Source organism: Danio aesculapii, unplaced genomic scaffold (assembly GCF_903798145.1).
Source record: "Danio aesculapii unplaced genomic scaffold, fDanAes4.1, whole genome shotgun sequence".
Classification (NCBI taxonomy): Eukaryota; Metazoa; Chordata; class Actinopteri; order Cypriniformes; family Danionidae; genus Danio; species Danio aesculapii.
In genome coordinates, this window is record NW_026613725.1 from 1 (window position 1) to 15,000 (window position 15,000).

At 40.4% G+C, this 15,000-nt stretch overlaps 1 protein-coding gene across 1 annotated transcript in view; it reads right to left on the reverse strand.

Moving 5' to 3' along the window:
• Positions 1–94: 94 nt before the first annotated feature.
• mtmr4 (myotubularin related protein 4) overlaps positions 95–15,000 on the reverse strand; it is a 49,248-nt gene continuing 34,342 nt past the window's right edge. Inside the window, exons 11-16 of the mRNA XM_056452632.1 lie at positions 14,991–15,000; positions 10,082–10,808; positions 9,397–9,777; positions 5,875–5,985; positions 5,676–5,764; positions 95–2,893 (exon numbers count right to left, since the gene is read on the reverse strand). The exon at positions 14,991–15,000 is cut by the window's right edge and continues 148 nt beyond it. Of these exons, the coding sequence (XP_056308607.1) occupies positions 2,716–2,893; positions 5,676–5,764; positions 5,875–5,985; positions 9,397–9,777; positions 10,082–10,808; positions 14,991–15,000 (1,496 nt within the window). The 3' untranslated portion in view covers positions 95–2,715. The remainder of the gene's footprint in view (positions 2,894–5,675; positions 5,765–5,874; positions 5,986–9,396; positions 9,778–10,081; positions 10,809–14,990) is intronic.

The window sequence follows — 15,000 nt, forward strand, 5'->3', positions numbered from 1 at the left end:
GAGACTGCTGCCCCTGGTCTCCAATAAGCGGATGAAAATGACTGAATGAATAAATATGTAATCCTCAAACACTCATTCAAACAAATAATGGGACTCAGTCGGCTGATAAAGATTTATTTAACCCATGGGATTGAACTTGTACAGTGCATTTCTTTACAACAATTATTCACTAAGTGACAAACCTGAGCCACTATTACAGACCGGATAACTATACATCACATTTCTGGGTTCCTTTTTTATATTTTTTAATGTTTTAACTCAAAATGTGTCCTTCATTAACACCATGAAAAGAAAAAAAAAACAAGCAATAATCCATCAGACCAAACCCAAATGCTTCTCAGAGTGTGTAGCTCAACTCCTCCATCATCATCATTCTTCTTCTGTTGTTGTTTGTTGTTAAGCATCTAGCTATTGTACCATTAAACATGTTAAAGTTACAAACCAGTAAGAAAATAAAACACATGGCACTGCTGAGAGGATCAGCGTTAAACAACACACCATCATCATCATCATCATCATCAACCGGCTCTGAAAACGCAGACCACATGACGGAAAATAAACCAGAACTCTTATTTTGAACTGATGTAAGGTAATGCTGTTTTCTTTCACGAGACGCAGAAGACAAAAGCTTTAAATGGCCAATAATTGACCTGTGTTTGGGTTTTGGAGATCGACGAGCGTTCAGATGAAGTCGTAGAACATAAACTAGCGCTAGTTTTGTGGCGGCGCAGTGCAATATGATTATAGTTTCATCACAACGACAGACAAGTTAACGGTGCAAACATGATCAGCTTGATCTGCGGCAAACTCACCCATGAGGGATTTTTCTATCACCGAGTACTGATATGCTGGAATCTGAGTTGGATTTTGGCATTTAAAACACTGATTTCACAATCAAACAGGAGTGAGTTTTCACAGTTAAAGCGCAGTGGCTGGAGAAATGAGGAAAAACAAACATCTTTACAATGCAAACTAGCAGCTTAAAAGAAAACACCTCACTTCTAGTATTCATTTTTACAACGTTTCTACAGTTAAACGCCAGAGTTTCAGCATTTATGAATCCATTCAGTCAATCTTCAGGTCTGGCAGGAGCACTTTTAGCTTAGCTTAGCATAGATCATTGAGTCGGATTGGACCGTTAGCATCTCACTCAAAAATGACCAGAGTTTTGATAAGTTAAAGCTTGCCTCTTCTTAAGCTGTATGTGCATCAAGACCGACAGAAAATGAAAAGTTCTTTTCTGACTGTTATAATTCAGCCGAGAGCACTTTTAGCTTAGCTTAGCATAGATCATTGAATCGGATTAGACCATTAGCATCTCTTGATCATTTTCCTAGTTAAAGCTTGTTTCTTCTGAAGCTACATTGTGCACTAAGACTGAGAGAAAATGAAAAGTAGCAGTTTTCTATGTTGAGATGACTAGGAACTATACTGTTAATCTGGAGTAATAATCAAGGAACTTTACTGTCTTACCATGCAGTACATTTTACGGTAGTAAAGTTTCTTGATTATTACTCCAGATTAACAGTATAGTTCCTAGTCATATCAACCTAGAAAACTGCAACTTTTCATTTTCTGTCAGTCTTAATGCACATACAGCTTCAGAAGAGGCAAGCTTTAACTAGGAATAGGATCAAGAGACGCTAATGGTCTAATCCGATTCAATGATCTATGCTAAGCTAAGCTAAAAGTGCTCTCGTCAAGCCCAGATCTCGGCTGAATGGATTCAACAATGGTAAAACTCCTCTGTTTAACTGTAGAGAAGCTGTAAAATAAGCCTACTTGCAAGAAAAAGGAATTAAGTGTTCATTTAAAGGGACAGTTCACACAAAAACGTAAATTCTGCCATTAATTCCTAATCAAAAACCAGTTTGAGTTTCTTCAGTTCAACACTAAAGATATTATTATAATAGTCACTTTTGAAGAGATTACCATTAACCAAAACAGGAGTATTATTATTTTGTTGTTGTTTTAGTGTTTTTAATATATATAATTTTCTAATATTCCTATAAATTATCCTAATATTCTTTTATTTTGTATAGTTTGTAAATGCAGTATGGTTATTGTTGTAAATAAATGTATGTAAAGTGTTGGATTTCGATGTCTGCAAACCGTAATCCATTCCCTTCTGTAGTAGGAAAGACAGTACTATGAAAGCCACCAGTTTCCAACATTCTTCAAAACATCTTCTTTTGTGGTCAACTTAAAGAAAGTAAAGGGTTGACAGTAAGTGAATAGTACACATTTACTTTTGTGTGAACCATCTCTTTAAATCTGTTCAGAAACTGCACCCATAAACAAACAAACAAACAAACAGTACATTCAAGCCTCACACAGCAGACGGACGAACGAACAAACAAACAGCGAGTAAACAACTGCAGATTTCTCCAGTTTTGGTCTCGGATCCTCTCTCTCTGTAGTGCACGAAAAATCATAAGGATACAAAAGTAGAATCATTTGAAATACTGTAGCAGCAGCAGCAGCAGCAGCAGTCTTCTCTGGGTTTAAATAGTGAGCCTCTGGATGATTGTCCCGTGTTTTTCCTCCTCCGCAGTGTGACGATGCATATTGATTTCCAGATGCAGAAGAGAATACGCTGTTCTGGGCGTCTGAACCTGAACGTCCTCAAGCAGAGCAGCGCTGTGTTAGAAACGCTCCCGGTGTGCATCGGGACGTCCGCTCTGGGTGTGTTTGGCTGTAGAGAGCACCGGTCTCTCAGCTGGAGGCGCTGGCGATGGCCTTTTTCAGCTGCTGCGAGCGTAACTCTCGCGTTCGGGACTCCAGCAGCAGGTCGTAGCAGGTATTGCAGACCAGCACCGGGTCGTACAGCTGCTGGTCTGGAATGGGCAGCTTCAGGTGGCAGCAGTCTTTACAAAACACATTCCCACAGTTCCTGCAGGACACACACACACATAAAACAGCAGTCAATGTTTCCATCCAAAGATGTCAATTAAACTAACGCACAAACCTGTGATATGGTATAAAACACAACTAGTCACACACACCAGCAGTCAACAGCTGTTTCCATCTAAAGATGTGAAGCAGATTTATGCGTAATTTGCGTATAAAACATCATGATCTCATTTGCTGCAGAATTTACAATGAGCAAAACAACATTTCAGATGTTTTCCAACAGGGGTCGTCAACCTTTTTAACTTCGAGGCCCACCTTTTTCTCTGAGAATTTTTTGAAGGCCCAAACTGATTGTCTAGAGACAATGCTTGTTTTCAAGCTTTATTTATTAGTGTTACAGTCATATGTATATGCCTGTATGTTTTGCTTGTGTGTGTGCGCTTTCTCTCCCTCCCTCCCTCTCTTTCTGTGTCAATTCTCAGGATCGCCCATTCCAGTATCCCATTCGTCCGTGAAGACGTCAATCTCCATTCCACCCTGTGACATCATCACCTTTGCCACCAATCAGGATAGGAGCTCAAAGTTTAAAGGGAAGCGATTGGGGAAGCTGCTTTGGTCTGTTTTGCTTGCGTTGTCTTTGCTTGCTTTTGTGTGTGTTTTGGCTTGTTGTTATGTGCTGTGATATTGATGTGAATTTAGAGTTTTGATTTTGGTCTTGTTCTTGTGTTGATCGCTGTTACCGTCTTGTATGTGTGTATGTGGCAGTCCCCTGATCTCTGGTGTCAGCCTTCCCCTGGGAATCGAGGAGTTTAGATGTCACGTGACATACATCTCACATCACGTAGATAACTCCACTGTCTAAACACACTAGTTTAGAAGAGAGCGCCACCCGCTGAGTTTTCTCCGTATTTTTGGTTAGTAGAGTAGCTTTAGTTATTGAAGATGTTCTGTTTGTTTATTTTCGATAAGATAGTCTGGAGGGTAGATATTAGCTAGATTTGGGTGTTTTGTTATATTGCTTTCATTTATTTGGCGCCACTAAACTCTCGTTCCCCCATCCATAATATACCTTGATTTATTTTCTTTTGTGAGATCTTGTAAATAATACTTTTTTTTTTTTTTGCTGTTTGACTTCTTTCACTACTGTAAATAAATTCACTTATTTTTGCAGTATTTTGGTTGTCGTTTTGATATTTTGCCACCAACTCACCACCAATTTTAACTACATCAAATGTTACCTCTTAAACCCGAGAGCAAAACTATAAAGTCCTAACATTTAAATGGGGGTTTGTCCGGGATTAACAATTACCAAAACATTTCTTTTGCCTTTTATTGTTCTTTTATTTTTCTACATCATTTATAAAAAAAACACGAAACGTTGTGCTTATATACAGCTGAAGTCAGAATTATTAGCCCCCCCTGAATTATTAGCCCCCTGTTAATTTTTTCCCCAATTTCTGTTTAACAGAGAGCAGATTTCCTCAACACATTTCTAATCATAATAGTTTTAATAACTCATCTCTAATAACTGATTTATTTTCTCTTTGTCATGATGACAGTAAATAATATTAGACTAGATATTCTTCAAGACACTTCTATACAGCTTAAAGTGACATTTAAAGGCTTAACTAGGTTAATTAGGTTAACTAGGCAGGTTAGGGTAATTAGGCAAGTTATTGTATAATGATGGTTTGTTCTGTAGACTATCGGAAAAAAAATGAGCTTAAAGGGGCTAATAATATTGAGCTTAAAATGGTTTAAAACTAAAAAATTAAAAACTGCTTTTATTCTAGCGGAAATAAAACAAATAAGACTTTCTCCAGAAGAAAAAAATATTATCAGACATACTGTGAAAATGTCCTGAATCTGTTAAACGTCATTTATGAAATATTTAAAACAAGAAAAAAATAATAATTCTGACTTCAACTGTATATAAATAAATAAATAAATACAATATGAAATATAATAATATATATTTTAATAAAGTATACATTTTAAAAAGTGCACAGACAGGTTCAAAGCTCCTGAATTCTTCAGTTATTCTTTCCTTGTGTGACTCTGACACAGTAAGAGTCGCAGACGTGAGGCACGCGCGAGCTGGTTATTATAACTCTAATCATCGGTACCTTTACATTTACATGTAGGTTTGCTTTATACAACTGAGAACGTAGTCCCAGCTGACGCACAGCGGTTGGAAATTTAGCCTACAGTTATGTCTGTAATGAACTGTTTTTGGCTGTTCTTGTACCTTCCGCATTAGCCTGTTCAATCACAGAAAACGGGAGATGCCATTACTATCATTTTATTATGACATAGTTAATAATGAAAACAAATAATGATAATATGATATTTAAGGTAATTTGAAGCTAGCTCGCGGCCCACCGGTTGAGAACCCCTGTTTTACAACGTGCTGGAGACATCTGTTTGAAACCTACAGGTGAATGTGGAACTAAACTGTGCAGAGCTGCGGCTCTCCAGGAATTGAGTTTGACACCCCTGCTCTAAGGAGTTTGGTTATTGTCAGATAAATGCACAGCTAAAGTAGTTCCGGCAGGTTTAGTGCACATTACAACACAATATCACTGCACTGAATGATTTGAGTTACTTCACAGTCAAAAATAACATCAAAACACATCAGTAAAATAAATAATACAATTAAATGAACAATATATTTCCCAGTACTGGGTTGCAGCTGGAAGGGCATCCGCTTTGTAAAAACATGCTGGAATAGTTGGCGGTTCATCCCGCTGTGGTGACCCCTGATAAATAAGGGACTAAGCTGAAAGAAAATGAATGAATGTTTGTGAGTTTTGGGCTCTGACCTGCAGTGATGGCGGCGTTTGGCGATCCAGAACTCACAGTCACAGTTGAAGCAGTGAGATGCCATGTGATCCGGGACCCACCGAGTGACCTGACACACACACACACACACACACACACACACACACACACACACACACAGTTGAGTTAACTCTGACAGTCAAGCAGAAAGCAGAGAGATAATAGATGAAGATGTCTGACCTCCGTGTCTTTCCTCTCTACTCGATCCCAGCTGCCCTCACTGAAGCGATCCTCACTGCGACTGGACAGAGAGTCTGAATCCTCACTGCCGTCAGACTCACGCAAACACGTCTGAGACACACACACACACACACACAGCTGTTATTAAATTACAGATGAAATCAATCAAAACTAACCATACTGATTTCATTAGCTCACATTGCTAGTTTAGGACATTTTAAGATCCCACAAACACTCTGGCTGTAACAATATATAATACAACACCAAATCAAAGGGTTGGGACAGTATGGAATACTCAAATAAAAAAGTAGTGGTTTCTATATTTTCTTTGACTTGTATTTCAGACAATATGAACACAGAATATTTGATGTTTTATCTGGTCAACTTCATTTTCATTTGTTAATATACATCCTTTCCTCTCATTCAGATCTACAACACAGCCCAAAAACAATTGTGACAGGATCAGTTTAGGGCTAGTATTCAGGTAAACTGGTGAAATAATGATTGTGGTGTGAAACAGGGGATGTCAACAGGTGATTGTAGTTATGATCTGGTACAAAAGCAGCATCCAATAAAGGTCTAGTCCAGTGGTCGGGCAACTATGGCTCGCGAGCCACAAGTGGCTCTTTGACCAAAAGACGTGGCTCTCCTGCTGTCTCCCTTAAATAATATTTTACAGTTAAAAAATGATAACCATCAGATAACTAGAAATCAGTTTCCTATTGAAAATACAATTAGAGTTCCCTCGTTATTGTAATTTTTTGGGAGAAAAAAATAATAAAAACTCAACGTGTCAAACAATGCGTGTGCGGCGCTGTGAATAAACCAAGGGGCAACCTCCCGCTCTCCCTTGGGAAGCCAATACGGAAGTAACTAAAACTGCAATTCATCGACTCGCCTTGGGGGGCTGGCTTCAGGAAGTCCAGGTCATTTCTGACTGTAATGGGAAATTGGCCATTTTTACAGCTGAGAAAAACATGTTTACAGCCAGGTACAAATGATGGCTTTGGTGCATACAGCCATGATTAACCTTCATGACAACTGTGAGGGGGGTGAATTTTTTTATAACTCATCCGTTTCGTTTGATTAAGTTATATTAAGTCTGCATAATTAAGGGTGTGGCCACTTGAGTGACAGCTAGGTCTCGCTGCTCGCTGTCTCGTCACCTGAGCTGATTACGGCTAATTAGCTGGTAAACTCGGCATATACATAGCATTTTTGTGTTGGTTAATGTTTCTTTACACAGTCAGCTGCCTTTTGGGATTATTTCCTACAATTATCAGATGATATGGGATGCTGTGTGCACTTAATTGTGCTCACAAACCGTTCACGTGGCCTCCGTTTCCCATGTGAGTAAAGTTATATACTTGTATACCATCTCTATAAATGTGTGTGTTTTATTTAAGATCATTTATCATTTATAATGTTCTTTAGAGCTGTAATGCCCTCCAGAATCTGACAGATTGATTAGCTGTAGGCTATAAAACAGTCATATCCTCCTGTTGAAAAACATCATAAGAGCAATGCTTAGTGGCTCACTCTATTACTACAGTGTTTTTAAAAGTCTAAACACTTTATTGATATAGTGTACAGCCAAGCACATGTGGTCAGAACACAAACGAGTCGCAGGTAATAGAGTATCAAGCGTTTCTCCCAAAGTAAAGTCTGTCTGCCAGGTCTAAGCAAAGTGCCAGCAGGTGTCTGGAGCTCCGCTCACTCTCCGCCTCTTTGCCCTTGTTTGGTATCGCGCCGTGGGTGCGATAAGGCGCGAACAAAATGGCGACGGTTGGCCGCGCCTACTTGTAGCTTCATTTGCGCTCTTTAGAAACCTATGTGTGACGTCACGGATACTACGTCCGTATATTTTACAGTCTATGGATAAACGTACGTTTCTATGGTAACCGCGCGCGCACGTAAATTCAAACAACAATCATGAGTGGTGATGGCAAAAATAAAGTAATCCTGAGGAACATCGAAAGTTTCAAAATGAGTGGGCAGAAGCATTTGCTTATATTGAAAGCTCTGGTGCTCTGCCCTGTCTGATCTGCAGAGAGCATTTCCTCTCGTAAAAAAATCTAATCTTAAGAGACATTTTGAATCCCACCATGCAGCTTTTGCGGCAAAGTACCAGCCGAGTGAAAGCCGAAAGAAGGCATGTGAGGAGCTCCAGCATAAAGTGCAAACCGGACAAAAACAGCAGGGGCGGGACGGGAGTTTGGACAGGGGCATCTAGGAGTTTGAGTGCTGTGAGTTCTGCTTGCCTCATTGGAGATCGCGAGACAAATGAAACCTTTCACAGCTGGCGAATAAGTCATGTATGTTAAGTATGCAAATGAACTGTTGGCGGCAGTGCTTGATTTGAGCTGAATCTTGCTCCGGGTAATGTCAGATATTCCTATTTTGCGTTCCGGTATTTATTTTAATTGATCCGGCATTAACTGGTGAGTGTTGAATATCTGCATGTTTGTGTGCGTATGTGTATGTGTGACACAGAGAGAGAGGAAGAATGTGAATGAGTCCGAGTGAAAAACTGCGAGCAGAAAGCTGTGAGTGTGTGTGTGTGTGTGTGTGCACATACATAAAGTTAGCCACTTTTGACCAATCGGCTTTCTTACATTTACAATCAGTCTCATTGGTCGGTGATTATTGTCCCTCAAGCGGCGCTGCATCAAGAATCATTCATCTATAAGCAGTATCACCACATGGGCTCAGGACTACTGCAGCAAACCTTTGTCAAGTACCACAATACAGTTGTGGATGTAAATGCCAGATATAACTGTACTGTGCCAAAAGGAAACCCTATGTTAACAGTGTCCAGAAGCGCAGACGACTTCTCTGGGCTCGGAGGCATCTGGGATGGACCATCACACAGTGGAAACGTGTACTGTGGTCAAATGAATCAGTATTTCAGGTGTTTTTTGGGGGGGAGAAATAGATGCCGTGTGCTCTGGACCAAAGAAAAAGATCATCCAGACTGTTACCAGCAACAAGTTCAAAAGCCAGGATCTGTCATGGTATGGGGTTGTGTCAGTGCCCTGGGCAAAGGTAACTTGCACTTCTGTGATGCTCCATTAATGCTCAAAGTACAGAGAGATTTTGAAGCACAATATGCTGCCTTCTTCTTCAGGGATGCTCATGCAATATTTCAACAAGACAATGCAAAACCACATTCTGCACACATTACAGAGTCCTGCTGCAGAGGAAGAGAATACAGATATTTGACTGGCCTGTCTGTAGTCCCGACCTGTCTCCAATAGAGACTGTATGGTGCATTTTGAAGTGCAAAATGTGACAACGAAGACCTCGCACTGTTGCACACATTAAGACTTGTTTGCAGGAAGAATGGGGCAAAATGACACCTGAAACACTTCATCACTTGCTGTCTTTAGTCCCTGAACGTCTTTTAAGTGTTGTGAAAAGGAACGGCAACATTGCAAAGTGGTAAATGCTTTACTATACCAACATTTTTTAAAATGTGTTGCAAGAACCAAAACTGGAATGTGTGTGTGTGTATAAACTCACAATATCGTCCTCGTAGTCTACATCGGGCTCTGAGGGCGGCGTGCAGAACTGTTTGCTCTCCAGTTTGAGCTGCAGCTGTCGAACCTGCCGCCTCAAGACCTCCACCTCCTGCTTATAGCTGGCCTCGATCTGCCTGAGCCGCTGCTGCACCGCGTCCAGCGCCACCGGCAGCCCGTCGTCATCCAGATACGCTGAAGACCCCGCAGACGGGCAGGAGTGGGACGGCAGGAGCTGGCGCAGAGACGGACCCAAAGAGGAGGAGCAGAGAGCGGCGTATCCAGAGCTCTTCACTGCTGAGAACCAGCCCGACTGAACGGGGCTTCCAGGAGCGCGCAGAGGGTCCCGATGGCAACACGGCCCGCCGCCAACACTGCTGCCAGCCTGTGAATACACATACAGTTGAAGACAGAATTAGGGATGAGACGATAACCGGTTTCAAGGTTTTCTGCTAACAGCTTCATCAATTAGTCGCAAAAATATAATCTAATAGCGTAATTTTCACAGGTGGGTTAATAATTTGGACTTCAACTCTCTTTATATGTGTATATACACTCATATGTATATGTATCTGCTGCTGTAACAGACAAATTTCCCCACCATAGGACGAATAAAGATATATCTAATCCTATCTAATAACTTCAGCAATAAATCACAGCCAGAAAATCCGATAGCATCATAAGCCTACCTGTGCGCGCAGGAGTTTGTTGGCTAGCCGGCGTCCATGATAGCTCCCGTGCTGAATAGCGCCCCCGCAGGCAGACTGCACCATCCCCTGCACACTGTCCCACTGAGAGCCCAGCAGGGACAGATCCGGCAGCGGACTGGCAGAAATCAGACGTCGCGCCGTTTTAGCGTACTCCACCGCATGAGGACGCTCTCTCAGCAAAACCAGCGCTCCGTTACGCACTTCATCAGGCTTTCTCACTTCAACACACACACTTTGCTCTGTCAGAGTCTCGACCGAGTCTGATGGTGACTCTCTAGTGTTTTCTACATGTGCAAATCCATTACATAGGGAACCCGTGGAAGTGATTTCTGCAGTTCTGACGTCCACGTCTGAAGGGGGGAGGGGACTGTGTGGCATCTGAGGCGTTGATTGGTTTGGAATCGAAGGAGGCGGGGCTTGTTCTATTGCTAATGGCCGGGGCATTGATGGGAGGGGCTGGGTTGTCAGACATGGCTCCACTCCCTGGTCATCCTCAAGCTGTTCAGATGGTAAACTCTGGTGATTCTCCAGCTCTTCTCTGGGGGCTCCGGGGTCTGGGGCCAGCATCAGGGGTGGGTTGGGCTCCAGCGAGGGCCGTCCCTCCGGGCAGTGCTTGTTCAGGTTGGGGTCACTGGAGGTGCGGGTCAGCGTCACGCCGTTCTCACACGCAGAAAGCAGGTTGTCCATTGAGCGTGTTTTTGGGAGCCTGAGGGAACAGCAAGCACGATTTCATATCAGTGATTGTTTGTAATGTGATCAGATCTCCACAAGAGGGCAGCATTTCAACACACAACCTGTGTCAATGGTTAGCAAGTATTTACTAAATGAGATTTAAGATTTAAAAATATAAGTATTTATTAAAAGAGATTAATTAACTTAATTACAGATTCATTTTAAGCTTTTAAGCTCAACTATAGTCAAACGAATCTGTAATTTGAGTTAATTAATCTCTTTTAGGCAGCACGGTGGCGCAGTAGGTAGTGCTGTCGCCTCACAGCAAGAACTGGTTCGAACCTCCACTGGGTCAGTTGGCGTTTCTGTGTGGAGTTTGCATGATCTCCCCGCATTCGCGTGGATTTCCTCCGGGTGCTCTGGTTTCCGCCACAGTCCAAACACATTGTTTCCCAGAGATGAGTTTCAGCTGGAAGGGCATCCGCTGTGTAAAACATGTGCTAGTTATGTTGGCGGTTCATTCTGCTGTGGTGACCCCAGATTAATAAAGGGACTAAGCCGAAAAGAAAATGAATGAATAATCTCTTTTAGCAAATGAAAGCATTAACCATTGTCTCTATAATAACAGGTTGAATGTTGAAATAAAGTAAATAATAATAATTAATATAAGTTTAGATGCAAACGCCGTCTGAAATTTTCTCCAAAAATTAGCATTTTCTCAGCCTCCATATGTTTATGTTCAGTTATTTCACTTTAAAGGCAATGAAAAGAACTTATTCATCACTATAAACTTTCTGAGCCTACACATAAAAGTTGGAGAAAAAAGCTAATTTTAGAAGAAAACATCAAGCGGCATTTAGAGGATTTTGCAATTTATTCCTCTCTTAAAAAACATAACATTGTTTTAATTGGTCTGGTGATATTTGTAAAGAATTCGATGTTTTGTTTAATAAATAAATATTGCTGGATAATTTTTTTTTTTACAAACATTGTAATTATTCAAGGCTTTATAAAAAAAAAGTGTTTTTTGTTAGACTCCTAAAAATATAGCAGTGTAAAATGTCACCAAAACAATCAAAAATAAGCAAAAAAAAAAAAACATTTATTTTATTAAAAACAACATTTAATACTTTATTTTAATATTTATTCATTCATTTTCTTTTCGGCTTAGTCCCTTTATTAATCCGGGGTCACCACAGCGGAATGAACCGCCAACTTATACAGCACATTTTTACGCAGCGGACTCCCTTCCAGCCGCAACCCATCTCTGGGAGAAATCCACACACACTACTGACAATTTAGCCTACCCAATTCACCTGTACCACATGTCTTTGGACTGTGGGGGAAACCAGAGCACCTGGAGGAAACCCACGCGAACGCAGGGAGAACATACAAACTCCACACAGAAACGCCAACTGAGAACCAGCGACCCAGTGACCTTCTTGCTGTGAGGTGACAGCACTACCTACTTCGCCACTGCGTCACCCTTTTTTTAAAATAAATAAATATATATATATATATATATATATATATATATATATATATATATATATATATATATATATATATATATATATATATATGTATATTTTATTAATGAAAACATGAACTACATAAAAACTGAAGATGTTGAAGGGGCATGTTCTGACACATAATTTTAGGATAAACCTTTATTTACCATTAATTTAATCTAATGCATCATGCAAAAAGCATAGAGTACGCTTAAAGGGTCACGAAACACCAAAACACAAGATGTTGACAGTCATGTATGTCTCCCACGCTGCTAAAAACACTACTAGGACACATATATTTCACTAAAAAGTGACAATTGGTTGTTTTTGCGTTATTTAGAGCAAATTTGTTCTTCTGGTTTAAAAAGAAATTGAGGCTGCATCACGGCCACGAGATCCTTGCGTGTATTCCAGCGTGGAGACTGGATGTCTGTACTGGCGAGTACAATGTGACGTCTCTGAGTGTGCAGCTTTAATTCATGAGAAAGACTTCGGTTCAAACCAATCAGCGCGCTCTATTGTGTATGCGGTGCAACTTCATTAATATGCATGATAGCTTCGAAGACTGTTTTTACCTGTTACAGTGTTCAGACGGCAAAGAACGCCACGTTGTGTTGCCAAAACAAGTGGAAGAAGAAGAATTGTTTGGAGACATGGGTCATCAGTGTTTTGTTTATAAATGTGCTGCAACGAAGGTTTTGTTTTCATTTCCCGCTATGAGAGCACAGCTGGACTCACGTGTGGATTACTGCACAGCAATACAGTTTGTAAGGAACATTTTTTTTTTACCAGAGATTTTTTTCCCATCCGGAAATGGTAAAATCCAGATTTGCTGCTCGTCTTCATTTAACACAGACGCGGCTCCAGTTGGTGTTGATTGTTCAGTTTCCAAACGACGAGATGATCCCAAGGTTTCCATATCCTGGACCTGGCCGTATCCTGAGCAGCTACTGTGATGGTCATGGAGGAGTGGAGAACATGAGACTGATTCCTGTGACGCTCCAGAGACAGACGAGTCTTCGCTGAGGCCAGCTTCCAGCCTCCGCCACTGAGACTGCAGCTCTGCACAAGACGTTTGGCCAGCGGAGAAATTAAAATGGTCGTGCCCAACTGAGCCTGGTTTCTCTCAAGGTTTTTTTTCTTCACTTCCGCCATTAGTGAAGTTTTTTTTCCCTCTCCGCTGTCGCCACTGGCTTGCATGTTTCGGGATCTGTAGAGCTGCGCATCGTTGGATTTCAATACTTCAATACTTCAATATTTGGACTCTCAGTAGTGATTATTAAACCACACTGAACTGAGCTCAACTGAACTGAACTTAAACACTACAAACTGAACTACACTGTTCCTATTTACTATGACCTTTTATGTAAAGCTGCTTTGACACAATCTACATTGTATAACGCTATACAAATAAAGGTGAATTGAATTGAATTGAATCTACAGATTTGGTAAGCGATCAGTGCTCTTTGTTTATGTTTATTCAGAGGCAAATCTAGTTAGTATCGTCAGCTGTTCTCTTTCAGTGTTTGAAGACAGACCTTAGTCAGAATGATTGAGTTACAGTAAGTTTAAAGTATGTTAATATCACTACAATATTATAGAGATCCACTGTAAATGCTGCTCTCCGAGTGTAAACACCGTAATCAAACTATTACCATCGTGTAGGATTTTTGTTGCATTTTGTGCCAGGATAGTTTATACACACACGGCTTTCTGACGCTACCTACGGAGTGCATCTAAGTTACAGAGAAATCCGGATGTTTTTTTTTTCTTCCATTCGCCGTGCGGTATCAAACACTCCATTAAAACTACACTCTTCCAGCAGTTCCTCATATGCAATGTCTGGTTTGTCAGGGGGGCATGCATGAAATGTTTCCGGAATGAAAGTGAAAGTGACAACTGCAGTAAATTAATAATTTGGCAAATAATTTGATAACTGATGCCCATGAAACAAGTCACTGTCTATCTCCCCTACATCTGTGCTGAGGCAGGGGGGTTTCGTGGCCCTTTAATACATTTTATTTTAAAATGTACATTTTATTTATAAGAAAATACATATTAAAATACTATGACAACTATGTCTATGTGTTTTATTGTAATGTTTTCTAAAAGTAATGTTTTCTAAAACACTAATTTAATACTGTATCTATAATTATTTATTACAAATAATGACTGTAGATGTCAATAAAACTGAATCATGAGCTGGAGAGAGTCCTGCAGTCTGTTTACTGGAATCTGATGGTGGAGCAGGAAGAGCATCATAGATGGTTTTCAGGGAAGCTCTCTGGAAAGTGGCCAGATAAAGATTTAGGCTGCGTCTCAATCAGCTCCTTATGAGGGCTGCACAATATATGATTTCAGCATCAATACTGCAATGTGTGAATCTGCAATCTCGAGTCGGGATTATATTTAACACATGATTTGATTGTAAAGTTTATCCCTAATATAATAATGCGTAAGATTTTTATTATTATTATTTTAATGTGTTTTAAGGCCCTGTGACTAAGATTTCAAGTGAACTTAAACCCTTTTGGACCAAGAAATGATAAAGTTTGCCACTTTAACAAAGAATGACTGTATATTTAAACAACTTAGACTCCTTGAGTTTTACTTTACCTTTGATTATTCAATTTCTGTAACTCAAAACCATAAAGGGCTGTTTATTTTACTCACACGGTGAAGTGTGTGTGTGTGTGAGTGCTGACCTGTCGAGGG